Below are 17,103 nucleotides of genomic sequence, written 5' to 3'. Positions count from 1 at the left end.
AGAAAGCTAGACACACGTTTTTGATTAGTGCAATGTGTTATACGACATCGTAGTTGTTCACAAAAAACTTTTTGGGAAACTAAACTAACACGAAATTATTTTTTTTCGTTGGCTCAAGAAAGAACTGCTTACGCTTTAACGATTCGCTTCGTAAAAAGTTCCAGTTCCTTAAAGCATTCGGATTTAAGAATCAGGCGTGGAAAAAGGATAAATAAGCATTAATGAGGAGAAAGCCTTCTAGAAGGAAGCCTCTTACTGATGCAATACATTTGCAACATCTAGCAAACTTCAGATAGGTTAGTATTTGTCACGGAAAATATTCCAAAGAGGAGAAGCTTGCATGTAGAGAAAGCGAAACACAAAATATGCAACCTTATATAGGTTGCATTCAGCATTCAGCTTCAAGCACTGGTGCTTTAATGATCCGATGAGATGGGATCTTATAACGAGTCCCGTAGATTACTTATCAGAAACATATGCCAGCCCAATACGAAATCAACCGATTTGGTCTCGATAAGTTATCCAAATGAGTCTAGTCCTACAATTGAAATTCTAGAAATGGTCTTCCTTTGAGAAGGTAGCTATGTTTCGAATCGCCGACATATGTAATTGTAGTATACGTAATTCTTTACGCAGAATGCTTTGGGAAGTTGAACTTTTTACAGTTTTCCCCACAGTTTGGCAAGAGAATTTAAAAAATTAAACTTATATTGTCGAAATAAAGACGAAGAATTTATCGTCTGACAACTGCGACGACTACCCGTTTGATTCACCTTTACCTTTAGACATATGCCGACTTTTGACGCTGTTAACGTATCTTCTTGTTTAAAACTAGAAAAAAAGTCTTGAGCTCTTTGGCCTAAAGTTCGCGATAATAGTGTTTGCTCTGTGGTTTAGCATTGTTTTCAAATTATTTCATTATTCATTATGCTAGTTGCGTGTTAGTTGTTGACTGATGAATTCGAAGGTCATGGACAGCATGCAGTATAATAGATTTTAGTTTTGATTTTCCTTTTTCAGTATGCTTCTTGCTTTATTTCAATTTGGTATCGTTGCAAAGCTTATGATCCTTTGCGCTCAAGGATATATTTTTATAATAGAGTTACAGCGGACACGAAATTAATCACGAGTTGGGTGATGCGTAATCTAAATATCATACGGTACAGCGTAGGATTTCGCTGTGCTATATGACATGTTTTACAGTCTTCTAAGGTTATTTGACTCTAAGCCAAACCACACATTTTGTTTCGTTACAACTAAAAGTGTCTTCAAATGCGTTTCACATCCACTCGGCCGGATGCAAAGTTCATGTTGTTTCCTGTCCGTACATTGTTATCCGTTAATCACGCCTCATATTTTTCTCACGACTCAAAACGGAAAAATATGTTTCAATAAATATGAATATTTTACAAGTGCAAAGGTTTAATTTCCTAACGATTAAAATTATAGCTCATCATAAAAGCAAACGCAGCACAATATCATGGTTAAGTTTTGCTTTTATCATTTCAAAACGTGTTGCAAAGTTCTGGTAAAATTATGTTGCATTTTCAATGTTAAAATTTACTCGTTTGGCAATCTTATTGAGCATAAACATATGACATGTAATAGCTCTTTCCTCACAGCTAGTAAATTTCACAAAATTAGCAAACCCTGTAATGAAAAGCAATCCATCATCACGTTCGAGCGTCTGAACCACGCCATGATAAATTTTTAAAAGGAGCAAGTGTTTTGTCCCCTAGCAGCCAATTGAAAATTGTTAAAATGATTTACATAAAACGCTTAAAATTGCTTCCCATACGGCCATGACCTCTATACACATACTGCTACAGTGAGATGTATTTAATCTTAAGGATCCAAAAGATATAGCCTCATTCAAAGGTCGGTTTCAATGCTAAACGATTCATGCACCAGGAGCCGAAGAAATGTCCAAAATCACGCTACAATCAATTCTATCACATGTAAGTGATAGGAAAAATCTAGTGCTTTGAAAACAGAATATGGTTTTATAGTTTTAAATGTAACAGAAATAGAAACATTAAGAAAATACCAAAAGAAATTCCATATGCTCATTAAAATATATACATATTATGCCATCGTTCTGGAATTCTGCCTGTTTTGCTCCTTCGATTACATACCGCATCGGAACTAAACTGAAACTAAAATGACTCATCGAAGTTAAACAATTTTACTGGAAATTACCTATGCAAGGCATTTGATATTTGCTTGAGAGATTGACCAACCTCGAGTACCAGTTTTTCGTTGTCCTTGATGTTTCTGTTACTTGCTGACCGCAAAGATAGTGACTGATTTTCAACACGACTCACCAACTCTCGGAAATGGAACTTGGCGTGCGGCGGTAGAGATTCGTTGTCGGAAAATGCGATGCAATACGATTGCAGTAAATTGAGGCGATCACTCATACCTAACCATTGAGAACCAGAAATTGTTGCCACCGATAACTTTAAACTATCCTGCAGTAGCTGAACTTGTTCCAGAATTTGTTCTCTTTCACCTGGTGTTGACGGTGCTGGTGTTGATTTCTCAGATGTCTGTGCAGTGTTATCACTCAGCTTAGCGACGTTACCGGATGATGCCACGTTAGTTGAAGTCACTGCACTACCTGTACCGAGCGTTGAAGAAGGAACAGCTTGGGTTTGTATCGGAGTTGCGTAAATTGAAGAAAACTTGGAAGGTTTCATCGGAACAGCTGGTTTCTTGTTGCCACATAAACTTGCCGCAGCACCGGTAGGTAAATTCGATTGTGATTGATCGAACTGGTGGTGGTTGAGCGAATTATCGCGATGGTCGTCTGTTTCTACATTATTGTTCATCCTAGGTATCATATTGGAGACACATTTTGTACCCATCTTCGGGCTAAGCTGTACCGGTTGATCATTTGGCGACTCCTTTGCTTCCCATAGCTTCTTCAAGCTACTAATGCTGCCCGTGCTCTTTCGCTTACTATCCCCTTCTTCGGCGCCCGCTCCACTGCTTCCGGTGGACAGGTTGTCGCCACTGCTACCGCCACTATCCAACTTGAGTGAGTTACCCTCTAAACTTTCCCGTTTACGATCATCACTCAGCTCAATTTTGATTTCAGTCTTTTTTAGTTCAATCACCTTGTTACTATCAATCGGCGCTAGGCCGGTCACTATCGACGGACAATTTGTCTTTTTTGATTTGAGCGAATTGAGTGCATTGTTCTCTAGGATCAGCTCCTTGCTGGGATCTACTTGAGCTTTGCTGAAAACGCCGAAATTGGTGCCATTTTTTTTCACCCCATCGCTAACTTCTACCTTTGCCCGATGATTTTCGTTCTCGGAAGAAGACGACGACGCTGAATTATCGTTATTATTCAAAACGTTACCATTACTATTGTTAGAACTGCTCACATTACTATTGTGAACGCTGTTAACAGTGTTGCTTTCATGATGATGTTGCTGATGCTTGTTGTTATTGTCCACTGACAGCGAGTCTTCAAGATCACATCCGCTGACTCCAGCACCATTGTTGGACAAGTCAACATTGTTTGGATCCACTTTACGAAGTCTAGCCTTAAAATCAATGATACTGGCCGAGTTGTCTTCTTTTTTCACTGTGGTTCCCGGTTCCACTTTTTTCAGCTGAGTCTTGAAAGATGGTGGCTCAGCAGAAGGACTACAACTACTTAGGTTAGTTTTTCTGCTTGTAGGGATGGTGGACTTTGATACTGGTACAGGTTTCCGCAAGGAACTAACCACATCCGACGATTTATAGTGGGATATTGGCTGAGGAGATTCAGAAGAATGATGTGGCGATGTCGCTTTTGGTTGATTTAAAATTTCGCATGAATCACTGGCCAAATGTAATGATGTGTCGGGTGTATCTACTACAGCACCACTGATACTTTTTTCATTGTTGCTTCCGTTATTACAACTATTCTCTTCAGCCTGCAAAAATTTTGGCACGTACGTAGCATCTTTGCATGGAGGGGCTTTTTTCGCTTCCATTTTCATGTCATTATGGTTGGGAGGCATTGCCAAGAATGATTGATCAACTACACCGTTAGCTGCGGCATCCGCAGGGCTTCCCAGAGAGCTGCATGAGTCGTTGGAAGGTTCGCGTTTGCGCAAGCTCACACCGAACCGTGAGCTGGCTTCTTTGACGCTCGGCTCGGTGTTACTCACATCGTTAGCTGATGGTACAGATTGATCCATGCTTAAACCACGTTGATCGGACGGCGAGTCAAACTCTTCCGGTGGCGGAGGAAGATCGACGGGTGGTGGTGGAAATTCTAGATCAGCCAAAGTGGGTTGAACAGTTCGCTTTGGACTATTGCTTCCAACTACTCCTCGGAAAGAAGAAAAGCTCATCATCGACCCATCCGTAGTCGTGCGATGGCGCTGCAATTTTGAAAGACTAGCTGTTGCAGAGTTGGACATTGTCACGCCACTGGATGAATTGCTACGAATCATTTGGGGTTGGGACTTAATTGCTTGATTTCTTTGCACCAATATACTATTTGATACAACGTTGGGAGTTGCCGTTATTGGTGGTGGTAGCGATTCTGAAACCAACATCGTGTTTTGATTCGATAGCTGTTTGCCAGAGCCGAGTGCGCTAACCGGTTGTTGGTGTGACAATTGCTGGACCGGATGTTGATGTACCACGGTTCCATCGCTTTGGCGTAAAGATTCAAGATAGGCTCCTATTCGAGCATCTTTTGGTAGAGTTCCGTATCGATTGATTGCTTTCTTCACGTTTTGCACTTCTAGTGCACCCAATATCGGTTGATGAGGTAGTCCAGAGGTACCTACACCTGTTTGACTTGGCGCTGGGACTCTAGGCGGCGTTTGATCGCGTCGCGTTTGTTGTGACGACAATCGTTTACTGCTACGCGTTTCAAGTCCACGGTTTCCCATAATTGGAGCTCGTTTGAAAGAGCTTTGTTGAAACGGCTTTTGAAACCCAAGCGGTTCTTGATTGTCCGTATCAGTGTCGGGTGTAACTTCTGTATGCTCGTTCTCCGAATCGGTACCTCTGTTTATAAGGCTCACCATGTCCCGAGTAAAACCTATAACACGTAATGTATAAATAATTAATAAAAAAAATATAACGGAACAACGAAACCATCTTTTACACACTTGTAATTAGTTTCATTAACTTGAAAAGCTTAGCACAAATTTAGTTTTTTGAGAACAACAAAATATCGGTTAATTAGGACTGCGACTCTTAAATGAGAAATTATTTGGTGAATGTAAAAAATGTGTTGAATGATTTCTTAAACATGATTTATGATTCAATTCCTCGGAGAATTGAGGAAATAAATCTAAAATCAAAAGGAAATCAAGATTTCAAATAGCTAGGAACATTAGTTAGGCACAATAGTATGGTGCTCCCGAAACAAACTATAACCACCGTAACTAGCTTACCGAAGTATGAAAAAAATGAAATCAAATAAGTTTATAATATTTTCCTCCAATTAGTCTCAATCCTTTAGTTTCACATCAATCCGGAAAAAACACACATCCAATCCGTCAAATCTGAGTTAAGTTTACCATTTTGATCAACCGAATGAATTAGACAGAAACTCTGTGTTTCATATAGTTTCTTATTCGCACGTCAGTAGTACAAAACTAGGAATTTTTGGTGTTAGTACTAGGTACTGTCACGTTTGGCTAAATATATTACAATATTTAAACACAGCTTAAAAAGCATTTGTTATCTGTATGTTAAAGTATTAAGCAAAGTACATGAACTCAACACGGATGCCAAATAGTTCAAGAATCTCATTTGTTAAGCGAGTTAAAAAAGCAATCAACGATAATAGACGGCGGTTTGTTGAAATACCTCGAAACAGCTTATCAATAAGGAAACTACTGCAAGAGGACGATTTCATGATGGGATTTGTTTTACCATTGGCATTCTGCTCGAAGTCTCCCGCTTTACAACTCTCATCGTCGCGATACGTTGAGTCACGGCTCGATGACAATAGACTGAGAAACAAGAGAAAACAAAACATGTAACAATGGCTATGGGCACTAGCAACCACACTTCAAATTTACCTAGTCCTTTTTGGTGGTGCTGGTGCAGTTTTTCCACGCTTGTTAGTTGTTCGACGCATTTGTACACCAGCTGTCGTTGGTTGCTTGTTCCCAAATGTACTAAACTTCGAACCTGACCCTGAATCTGAAATATTGTGAACCAAAAAAGCTTTGTTCGATGATACATTCTAGCTGTTATTACAATAACCTTGGCTTAACTGTCAAGTACACCCAATAGCGGTAAACATTACTTTCTGTTAAAGAATGTGCAGGTAATCGTAAGGCCTCAGCAATTGTAGGCCAATATATTAGGAATCTATCTATGAACGACAAAAGGTGTCAAGTGCCAGGCGAAAATGAACCAAGTTCTGCATTGCCAGCAATGCAAGCAAGGAATTGATGAATTTAACATAAAATCGCTGCACAACAAAATAGTAAATTTGCTCTGCTGAGTTAAAGTTCCAGTAATTTTGATAAACATTAAGTGTAGAACTAACCAGAGATCGGAGTTGTAGCTTGTTCGTGGGAAAGTGATTGCGGCTGTAGTAGAGCCTGCTGCTGCGGTGGTGAGGCATTCAGAGCCTGCTGTGGCATGGTACCGTGAGGTTTCTTGCTCATTTGCGGCGTAAGCTGCGGAGGAACCATGCACACCCCTTGTAACTGTTTCTCGACGGCTTCAGTTATGGATGATTCCTGTCAACAAAAAATCTATACCAATAAGATATATTGTTGTTAGGAAGACAAGCACTTTATTATTACCTGAAACATGTGTTCTAAATCGTGATGAATGCTCTTGAATGTTGGACGATCCTGGGCATTCCACTGCCAGCATTTTCGCATCAGATCGTACACTTCCGGGGGGCATCCAGGAGGTCGCTCCATTCGATAACCTGATTCCAGCTTGTGAAACACATCGGTCAGATCAATGCCCGGATAAGGTGACATACCGTAGGTTGCTATTTCCCAAAGTAGAACCCCGAAGGCCCATACGTCGGATTTGGTACTGAACTTATTGTATGCCAGACCTTCCGGAGCGGTCCACTTAATGGGAAATTTAGCGCCAGCGTGAGCTGTGTATGTGTCATCACGCATCAATCGGGCCAGCCCGAAATCAGCCACCTTCACTAAGTTGTTGTCGCCAACTAAACAGTTTCGCGCAGCCAAATCTCGGTGAATAAAGTTTCGGCTCTCCAGATAACTCATACCAGAGGCAATTTGTGTGGCCATGTATAACAGCGCCACTGCGTCCAACGTTTCTCTGCCAGCTGTACGCAAAAAATCTAGCAAGTTCCCATGGCTCATAAATTCGGTGATGATATAAAACGGTGGTTCTCTTGTACAAACGCCTAAAATATTTATGAAAAGAAAAAAATGGTTATTGCATAGTTTGTGAGATTTCGTAGCATTTGTCCAGTAAGATCCAGATCTATCAATCACGGCACTCACCTATGAGCTGGACCAAATTAGGATGCTTCATTTCCTTCATGATGGAAGCTTCCTCTAGGAAATCCTTAAGCGCCATCGTATCTTCCTTCAGCGTCTTTACGGCCACCGTGTTACCATATCGCTTCCATACAGCCTCATATACTTCTCCATACTGTCCACCTCCAAGTTTATGTTTCATCACAATATCTGTCCTGCATATTTCCCACTCATCCGGTTCGGGACTCAGCGGAAACACTGTTGGCTTGTTTTGTTTCGGCGCAGGGTACAGTAGCGGTGTTATCAGACCATGTCCTTCGTGCAACGCACTATGATGATGCACCAGTTCGGCCAATGTATTAAATTTTGCGTCTGTCGTTACGTATACCTTGCCGTCCGAATCCTCCGATATTCTATAGTGATAAACGCGTCCGTCGTACCGCAGACTTATGCTACGCTGACCGGGAGAACTCTCACTTTCCCTTACTAGGAAACTTCCATTGATACCAGAGCTGAGCAAATACTCGGCAGCATTGCGCGAAATCGGACCATGGTACCATGAATGCTTCTCCAGTGAGTTGAGTGGCGTCACATAATTGGACGGAACCCAACCAACGTGGCCAGAATCGGAATGAGCTTCGCACCATTCGCCAGATTTGTTGTAAGAAAGTATTCGCACTTGTTCTCCTTTCTGTAAGCTCAGTTGATTGTCTCCTCCAGCTTTAAAATCATACAGAGCAACAAACAGCTGCGGATCATCTTCTTCTGGTCCTGGTGCAAGGAGATTTTCCTTCGATGTCCACCGATGTGCATTTTCAAAGCTGGACTGCACTGTGCTTGAACTTCCCTGTGAATGTATCGTACCAGAGTGATTTTCGGATACATCTTGATTTTGGCTTAGTAAGTCTGTTGGCAGCAAGCTTCCCGGAGGAGGTATATGTGGGAGCGGTCGAGATTGAAGCAGTGCTTCTGGAAAAATAAAACAGTAACCAAATTAATGTAAAAGCTATCAGTCCGTACTCTCTAGGTCAACAAATTATCAGCAAACACAATGCAAAATAGAAACGTTACATCTTACCGCTCGCTAAAATCCTTCAGAAGGATTAAAAATTGCATTGAACTCGTTATTCGTTTAGTCAAAACGGATTTTTATGGCAAATAGAAAGCATTAACTTCTGCTAGTTGTTGGTTGTCTTATGCCTTAACTTCTCAGAACAGAAAAACATAGCATCACACATAACTCAGATAAAACATAGCATCGAGAGTTGAGGATACATGATCACATTACAAAAGCTACGCCAAACTGGTACATGAATTGCCATGCTAATGCCGTGTTTCTCAAACTGGCCCAATTAGGTCTTCAGCATCCAATCCCTCCGCTGAATCGTCTCTCGCTTTTATTGATTCAGCGCATAACTATATTGATCACGCAAAACACATCGTCCTAAAACCACAAAGTTTCGATCGTATTACTATGATTCAAAACCACCAGCTGAGGTGATTCAAAACCACCAACCCTATCGTCATGTAATCGCCCTTCTTATATTTGTCTATAATTGTTAATTGATCGATTGGTATTGATCATTTTCACAGACGTTTTCGCAAAAGACTGAACGATATCGCGAATCATTTATAGATCCAAGTTCGAAGTTATATTCAAGATAGTATTCCCATTTTTGTGTTTCCAGCTACGAGAAACAAAAATCCATAATCCATAACATAAACCATATGTGCCTTTATTTATGACCATTGTCTATGCTTCTAACCGTAAATGGAATAATTGAATTTCAATATTTCAATGTATGATGAAAAAATTAGACACCCCTCTACCTTTATTAGTTGTTGCTGTTGTTGTTTCTTTTCCAAATTTGATGTTTTTGGAAACGTGAAACGTTTTTATTACGTAAAACAGTTGTTTCGATAATATTGTTTCCTACTCATTCCAAAAAGTACGTGATCAATCCCCATCCTTTTAAGTATAGCTTTTCCCGCTTTACATTCCTATTTGAGAACATTAAATGCTCCGTCCCCTTAAATGTATTTCTCTGCGGTGAGGAAACACAATTTATCCATTTTTAACTCTTATTGTAATATTAGAATATTCCGCAAGCCAAAACATCAGCCACAATTTAATGAATTTAGAATCAATCAAGCGATCCCTTTTGTGGGAAAGTCGATTGTCCGTATATCAGCTGCAAACCTCCGATCGGAATCCATTGCCTTAAGTTTATAGGCAAGTCACAGACTGTTCATTACATCGGAGCATTGTATGTTGTCAACGCAATGGAATCCATCCCCGAACTTTTACCGAAACATATAACTAGTTTATTTTGTCGATATCGCTAATAACAGTAAAGTCGCGGTCAATCGAGCTTCAGTTGAAAAAGAATTCACTGACTTCCCATTGGTAAAAAAAGAATAGTAACCACATAAAATTGGATACCTATCACTAGGAACAATCAAAGGAGTAAATACAGAGGAGTCTATGGGACCCAACATTTTATCTGCTTTTCAAATGTAGCACTTACAGAAGGCTAACAAAAGCAAAACAAAGGTGTAAACATTTGTTTTGATTCGTCGAAAAATCGAAAACAATTATCTCTTTGTAAAGAACAACATTGATTTTTCTTTCATTTTAAACTTGAATGCATACAGTAATACTTTACATCCGAAAATATACTTTACACTTTCGGCTTGACGATACCCACACCCAGGCTAATTGCAATGTCGAACCTGAACTGTAGCTAAGTTAGTTAACATAATGTCTATGAAGCGTGTAATATAAAACTTATAAAGTTATAAAAAAGGCGTTATAAAGTAATAAGTTAAAAAAGAAACCTTCAAATGAGTAAAAGCAACCTCTAAACAGAATTCCATATTCGATTGTAATTCGATGGAATTCGATTGAAATTGGTCTGGCTATCCAGCAACTTATCATTCTTTATGTCGAGTGGAGCAGCTCTCAACTAGAATGCCCTATAAGGAAGCAATACGCAACAAAGAAGAATCCGTCTTTTCGTGGCGCAGTAGCAGTAGAATCAGACTTCCTACTTAAAAATATGCTTAATGTTTGAAATAACTTCATAGTTGTTTACCCCCGTGCTATCAATGCTATTCGTCCTGCACCATTCCATTTGATTTTGAGCTGGAAGTTGAAACTTCCCTCAATATCCTACATCCTGTTTCTAAGTTTTTCATAAGAATTCTTCGATCGTTGTTTTTTGTGTACACCAATTGTTGTTGCTTGACAATAATTGGTCATGCTGCATACATTTACGTGCAATTGGCACAAATGGAATAAACAATGGCAAGCACAGTCCGACATCCGACAGAATCCTGAAAAAACAAACAACGTGTTGTTTCACTTGTTAGTCTTACCGCTATGTTCGGTGAATATATTCGAGCCCAGGGTACGCGCATCCTTTGATGAACGTGGTTTGCTGCGACTGGAACGTATCGAGCTGCCGGCTCCTAGCGAGGACGCTGCTGCGTGCCGTTCTTTCACTTGCTGGGCTCCCATTGCACACTTCGTGCCGCTGGTTTGTGACACTGACTAGACAAAGCACCAACCTACTCCAACACGCTGGTTAAAATGTGTGTATCTGAAGACAAGACCGGTCGCGAGGGATCCGATTATCACGGAACGATTGCACTCCTTCCGAATGTGTGTGCGATTGCGCATTCGCTCACGTACTTGGTTTTCAACGCACACTTTCCAATTGCCAATCCCAATGCTTGGCGAGAAACCAGCCGCAGCACAACGCACCTTCCCTCCTCCGATACAAATTTACAATTCGCCTGCTTTCTCGCCTTGGCCGACCCCCCGCCGGGTAATTTTCTTTCACGGCACGGCAAGCCAAGCACCACCACAACTGTAATATCTTTAGAGCTGCATTTTTCGGGCACAATCTTCAGCATTGGAAAAATTCAATCACTTGCACGAACACACATATTTTTCCCGAGCTACTCCGAGGAAAACCTTTGCACCAAAGAAACAATTGTAATCTCACTATCATGCATAACCGTACAACTTTAAGCCGACAAGACACATATTTACAAAAATTCCATGCTGTTGATCATGGACCCACAATATTGGCAGTGGAACCACCACCACTTCATAAGGGTTAAATCTGAAGGTCTCTTTGCTCCAAGAATGTCTGAAATGGATATCTTCAGATCAGAATGAAGGAAATCTACCTAAAGATTGACAGCTGTAGCAACAGGACATGACTAAAGCAGGCTTTTCTCATCATACCTTCAAAAGGATTGGGGCTACCACTTTTCTACGCAAAATTTTACGATTAATTCGAAAATTAGACACACATATTTGCAGACGAAGGAATGGGCCTTTTCCCGTATCGTCATGTTTTGTCGTGACAGCGCGCTACGCAACGTAGCGAGCAAATCGATGGCTTTCGCGATGTAGTGAAATAAAGCATCGATAGGCTTTCATTGGGAATAAAAATCTCACAGTTTTTCTGCAAAATGGAACACCGAACCAGCTTTGTTGAGTAACTAAGTTTTGTAACAAGTCTTTGGTGGGGTTTTTTCGCTATCAGGCAGGCACCACGATTCTCCATTTTCAGAGTTCACTCACTGCCTTCATTTGGCCAATCAAGCCAAACTCAAAACCCGAAGCCAAACTGTGAGACAATGGGACAATGTGGGAATCACCTTTCGGCCCAGGTTACTTCCTGGCTACTTGATTCAATCAATTAGCTGGAGTTCAATAAGTTTGCATGGAAAAAAGGTTCACGCTCAATCCAGTACTGACACTTATGTTCCTTTTCTCGGCGGAGACCGATTGTCCACATCCGTGAGGCACTTCGTTCGAAAAACGGAAAACAGATGCAAGAACACCGAATTTTACACACACTTGGTCACAGTTGATTGCCTTGTTTAGCACAGGCGAAAAAATGATTATACGTACAGCGGATGATGCATTAAATCTGTCGACTACGGAGCGCTTTTTCGTTATGCAGATTGCCCGAGATGACCACTACATATGTGCTCTACACAGCACACGTCTCACGCACACCTCTGTTGCTTTCGCGATTCTACTTTCCTTTGACAACACAGCGAGCCTGGAAGCGGAACTGGCACGCAACTATCATTCCGCACAGAAAATCATGAAAAAAAGACAATATTCTCAATTCTATTTATTCAATACTAATGAATGCAAGCCAATCGCACTATGGTACCCTATAGTTTATAAGCCCAACAAAACTTAGGAAGAAGCTGTATTATAAAATCGTATGCAATATGAATGTGACGTTTTATTGCGAATACAATGTGCTTAGAAGTAGAGTGACGTATGCTTATGCAACTCAAGTGAAAGATGTCTGTTCTTAAATTTTGCATTGTTTTTTAAACATATCGGTTACACAATAAAAAATTAATAAATTAAGTTCGGTTAATAAATCAAACCAAATTTATTTGTACTACTGATTTCAAAATGGTAAAAGAGAATGAAGAAAATGAGAGAAGTCAAAGGTAAAAATAAAAAGTATGTTATAGCATATTGGAGCATAAATATGTTGTTTTTTTATCTTAGAAGAACGGAACGGGTATAAATATGTAGTAATTCAAAGTTCAATTGAAGCACACACAACTGGGGTTACCATTGTAAAATGGGTTGGCTCGGCCGGTCGTATCGATTGCCGCTAATTACGGAGCTCAGAAGGGATGCAAGTTCAGTTCCTGTTGAGTTCTTGAGCATATCGTCTTAGACAAGTGTAACACCGTAAATTTTCTGATGTTCGAACTAAAACTTATTTTTCGATGCCTTCCCAGCGTTGTTCAGACATGTAAACACACTTTAAATGGACATATTAAATTCCCAATTGTTTATGACTCAAACAGACTGCTTATGACACGACGTGGCTCATTTTTATTATTACTTTAAGTGTATATAATTTCTATCAGCTGCTCATAATCAACGGCCTAAACAACATTTCCGCGGTTTTTCAACACTTGCTCTTTAACCGCGTAGAACCAAGGCCCAATATTTGTGTTTTCTAAACAATCTGCGAACGCTTGACATCCCTCCATGCTATTTAAAACGCCAAACACTGCCAAATCAGCCAAATTGGGATGTTTTCCTCCAAGAAAAGTTGTTTTCCTTTTATCTATCTCAGCGATCCAACGGTCACAAGCATCGTAGATGTGCGATCGCACGTCATCGCTTAGCTGATGGCGTTTCTTCAAACGTTTACTAATGCCCCACATAGCGAAAGCTCCAACATAGACCATAAGGTGTCTTTCCCACGACGGAAAGCTATTGTTCCAATCACCGACTTCTGCAAACCAGTTGAAAGTCTCTAAGGCTTCATCCATTGTACGGTAAACGTTGGGAGAGATCAAATGTACCATGTGATCATCGGCCCACGCACGCCACTTCCGTTCCTCCCTGAAATAAACATTAAAAACACTTTTCATCATACCTTTTGTACTGGTGATTTAGCTTACTCTTGCGCTTCCTTATTTTTTGCTTCGTAGTTTTTTCCGTCAAGCATTACAAAATATTTGTTCATAATGTCGAACACTTTCTTCCCTGCATCATTTTCGTAAGATATTGAAGGGTAGTATCGAGCCAAGTCTCCAATATCGTGCTTGGTGTCCTGAAGGTAACTAGTAATGGCAGATACAATCATGCTCGAATCCGTCAGTTGGACATATTTTCCGTCCTTGGTTTTTGCTAGCAAAATCGGCACTTTTTTGCTGTCTGACCATCGAATGTCCTGCCGAAGAACCGCGTCCACCTCCACTACAGAATACGATAATCCCATATAATCGAGGAAAGCACGAACCTGAAATTATAAAACAAAAACCCATTCCATGTGGATGCTTACGAAAGATTGTAAATAGAAACAACATTAACCTTGCAACAGAACGGACACGTTTGAAATTGAAAGAGCACCAAATCCAAACCAGAAGTATCCTTCGGGTTTACTATTTTGCGGAATATTTTTACATCTGGCACCTTCTCTAACAGCTTGGCCGGTACATGCTCATGAAGCATGTGATCTGTTGTTCCACTACCTGTGAAGAATTTATAGCCAGACCATCCCGTTCCAACCAGCGCTCCGACAAAAACCCCTTTCATTGCCAATCCAAGAGTTCCGGTTGCACTCCTTTTGCCAGCTCCTGTAGCTAAATGGCGCACAAAGTTTACATTTGGATTACGCGATATCCCTCGAAGTGTTGTCCTGAACGCAAAGTTGACAATAGGGCTCAAACGTATAGTTGCCATGATCGACAAACCGTAGACTAGTAAAATATGTTCGTTTTATGTGTTTTTAATTATATATCAAACTTTTAGGCGTGATTTATGTGTCCGGATCACAATTACTGCTTTGCCTAGAATTAGCCGGTCGGACACGATCAAACAAAACAAATCAAACATCAGAATTTTCTATCGCTTCTTCACCATCCAACATTTTGACAGTACTCAGTAAAGACACAGGGTTGAATCAGAGGAACTGCAAACACCAAATGATTCGGGCCGCATAGATCGATTATTATTATTTGTCTTGTTTGTCATCAAAATTAAAAAGAAATGCAATTGGATTATTTAGTTCTACGCCTACGCAAAGTTTCGATTCGAATCGTAGGCTAGGGCTCGCGGCTGGAGAACGGTGAACGATACAGCATAAACAGAACATTGCTTTTCTACAAGGAGTCTACACAGAAGACGAGAGAAAATAAGAAGAAACAGGGCACGTCAAGTTTTGTCCATATGGCAGATCCTAGATCAATTCTCTCGAAATTTCTCTGTTGGTAAAAGAACTCCGAAGTTGAAGCCACAGTGTCGGAAAGAGAGCGAGAGTGTTTCTAAATATAGTCATTTGAAGCATTTGATTGTAGCAATCTCTAAGTTTTTTCGGCATTATTACGACTTACAAAGGAAAAACGTGCGCAAACTGATAAAACATGTCTGAAAGCGATTGGGACACGGTAACCGTATTGCGTAAAAAGGCACCGAAAGCGTCTACTCTCAAGACTGAAACAGCCGTAAATCAAGCTCGTCGACAGGGAATACCGGTAGAAACTACACAAAAATGTAAGTACTATCCAGCGCTCCGAATAGACAATAGAGAAATAGTAACAAGCCCATTTTGTCGGCATGTTTCCGAACTCTGACTGACAAAAACAATAGGCATCTAAGCAAAGTGCCGGCCAAGGGTGTGTTTGTGTTATTTTGCTTGGGCATTGATGTGAAGCATGTTAAATACCTTAAATGTATGTTTTTCCCAATGTTGGAAAACTAATAAATCCCAAAAATTTCATCAGATTCTTTTTGACAACTAGCCGGCTAAAATTGTGCAACTCCCTTGTTTGTAAATTAACATTTCGTAACATTATGAGACCATAATAATGAATCAATGTTTATTTGTAAACATTATGTTCGTCCTCAATGGTGAAAAATCACATAAGACTGAATTTAAGCAATTCAATACGGTCAACAAATGTTCCATTATTTATCTCCTTTACAGATAATGCCGGAACTAATAAACAACATTCCGCAACCAAAAATACGGCCAAACTGGACCGTGAGACAGATGAACTACGCCACAAAACCGTCAACGCGTCTGTTGCAAAATTGATTATGCAGGGGCGTCAGGCTAAAGGTCTAAGCCAAAAAGATCTTGCTACGGTAAGCTCAGCTCTACATTTAGCTATAACACATCGTTCAAAAAGTCCCGGGAATAACTATGAAAACATCATTTTATCGGCAAAATTCTTTATTATTCATCAAGATAATCTTCTTCAAGTGTAACACAATCATTCCAGCATTCTCTAACTTTTCAATGCCATGCTTGTAGAACGATTTGTTTTTTGACTCAAAATGCTACTGTAAAGAGCCAGTAGTCGGTGGGTGCAAGATCTGGCGAGTACGGAGGATGAGAAGGCAGCTGGAAGCCTAATTCGTTGAATTTGGTTATCGTTTTGATTTGTGATCGTTTGTTCCATTGTGAGCAAACGCGGCAACCTTTTGGAGAAGACCTTTAGTTAGTCCCGGGACTTTTTGAACGATGTGTTACATTTAGACAACTCTACATTTATTCCTTTACTTACAGAAAATTTGTGAAAAACCACAAATCGTTAACGACTACGAAGCAGGCAGAGGCATTCCCAACAACTTGATTCTAGGGAAGATTGAACGTGTGATTGGAATGAAACTGCGCGGCAAAGATATCGGTACCCCGCTTGTGCCTCCCGCTAAGAAGTGAATGTCGGGAGGCATAATCTATTGGGAGGCGTGACTGCCATTTGAATAATGCTGATGCAACATCGGTGGCAATGAGTTAATTTTAAAAGCTTCTTGATCGCTAATAATCAACCGTAGTGAAAAGAAAACGTTCGGCGCCGAGGATTTTCACTATGGTCTGCATAAACTTCAAAGCGAGCCGACCGAATAGGAAACAAACGTGTGTCGTATGTATGTTGCGTTGCAACTAAAGTTATTCGTCTGGAAAATAAATCAGTTCACACATATTTGGTAACGCTTTCTAAACAGCACATTCTGGAAACAGGTGTAAAAATTCCAGATCCAGAATCGTAATCGAGCATATGTGGGTCTGAGGCTGTCATTCTTCCCAAAACTCATACAGTTACTCATCGAGGAGATGGAACCCAGTATATGATTCAATACACT

At 40.4% G+C, this 17,103-nt stretch overlaps 3 protein-coding genes across 3 annotated transcripts; 1 reads left to right on the top strand and 2 right to left on the bottom strand.

Annotated features, from left to right (window-relative positions):
- Positions 1-230: 230 nt before the first annotated feature.
- LOC131205738 (tyrosine-protein kinase Abl) lies at positions 231-10,965 on the bottom strand. The gene is made up of 7 exons (XM_058197969.1): positions 10,824-10,965; positions 7,470-8,414; positions 6,783-7,369; positions 6,521-6,716; positions 6,045-6,168; positions 5,830-5,975; positions 231-5,053 (listed from the first exon to the last, which is right to left on the bottom strand). Exons 1-7 carry the CDS (start codon positions 10,963-10,965, stop codon positions 2,196-2,198), a joined length of 4,998 nt encoding a protein of 1,665 aa, XP_058053952.1. The 3' UTR covers positions 231-2,195.
- A 2,341-nt stretch (positions 10,966-13,306) lies between these two features.
- LOC131214923 (prostaglandin E synthase 2) lies at positions 13,307-14,870 on the bottom strand. Its single transcript, XM_058209267.1, has 3 exons — positions 14,326-14,870; positions 13,914-14,254; positions 13,307-13,854 (listed from the first exon to the last, which is right to left on the bottom strand). Exons 1-3 carry the CDS (start codon positions 14,695-14,697, stop codon positions 13,389-13,391), a joined length of 1,179 nt encoding a protein of 392 aa, XP_058065250.1. The 5' UTR covers positions 14,698-14,870; the 3' UTR covers positions 13,307-13,388.
- A 308-nt stretch (positions 14,871-15,178) lies between these two features.
- Positions 15,179-16,935, top strand: LOC131216177 (endothelial differentiation-related factor 1 homolog). Its single transcript, XM_058210594.1, has 3 exons — positions 15,179-15,507; positions 15,941-16,101; positions 16,526-16,935. Exons 1-3 carry the CDS (start codon positions 15,378-15,380, stop codon positions 16,676-16,678), a joined length of 444 nt encoding a protein of 147 aa, XP_058066577.1. The 5' UTR covers positions 15,179-15,377; the 3' UTR covers positions 16,679-16,935.
- Positions 16,936-17,103: the final 168 nt, after the last annotated feature.

This window comes from Anopheles bellator, chromosome 1, assembly GCF_943735745.2.
Source record: "Anopheles bellator chromosome 1, idAnoBellAS_SP24_06.2, whole genome shotgun sequence".
NCBI classification, from domain to species: Eukaryota; Metazoa; Arthropoda; class Insecta; order Diptera; family Culicidae; genus Anopheles; species Anopheles bellator.
This window is presented reverse-complemented; position numbering and strand designations above follow the sequence as displayed.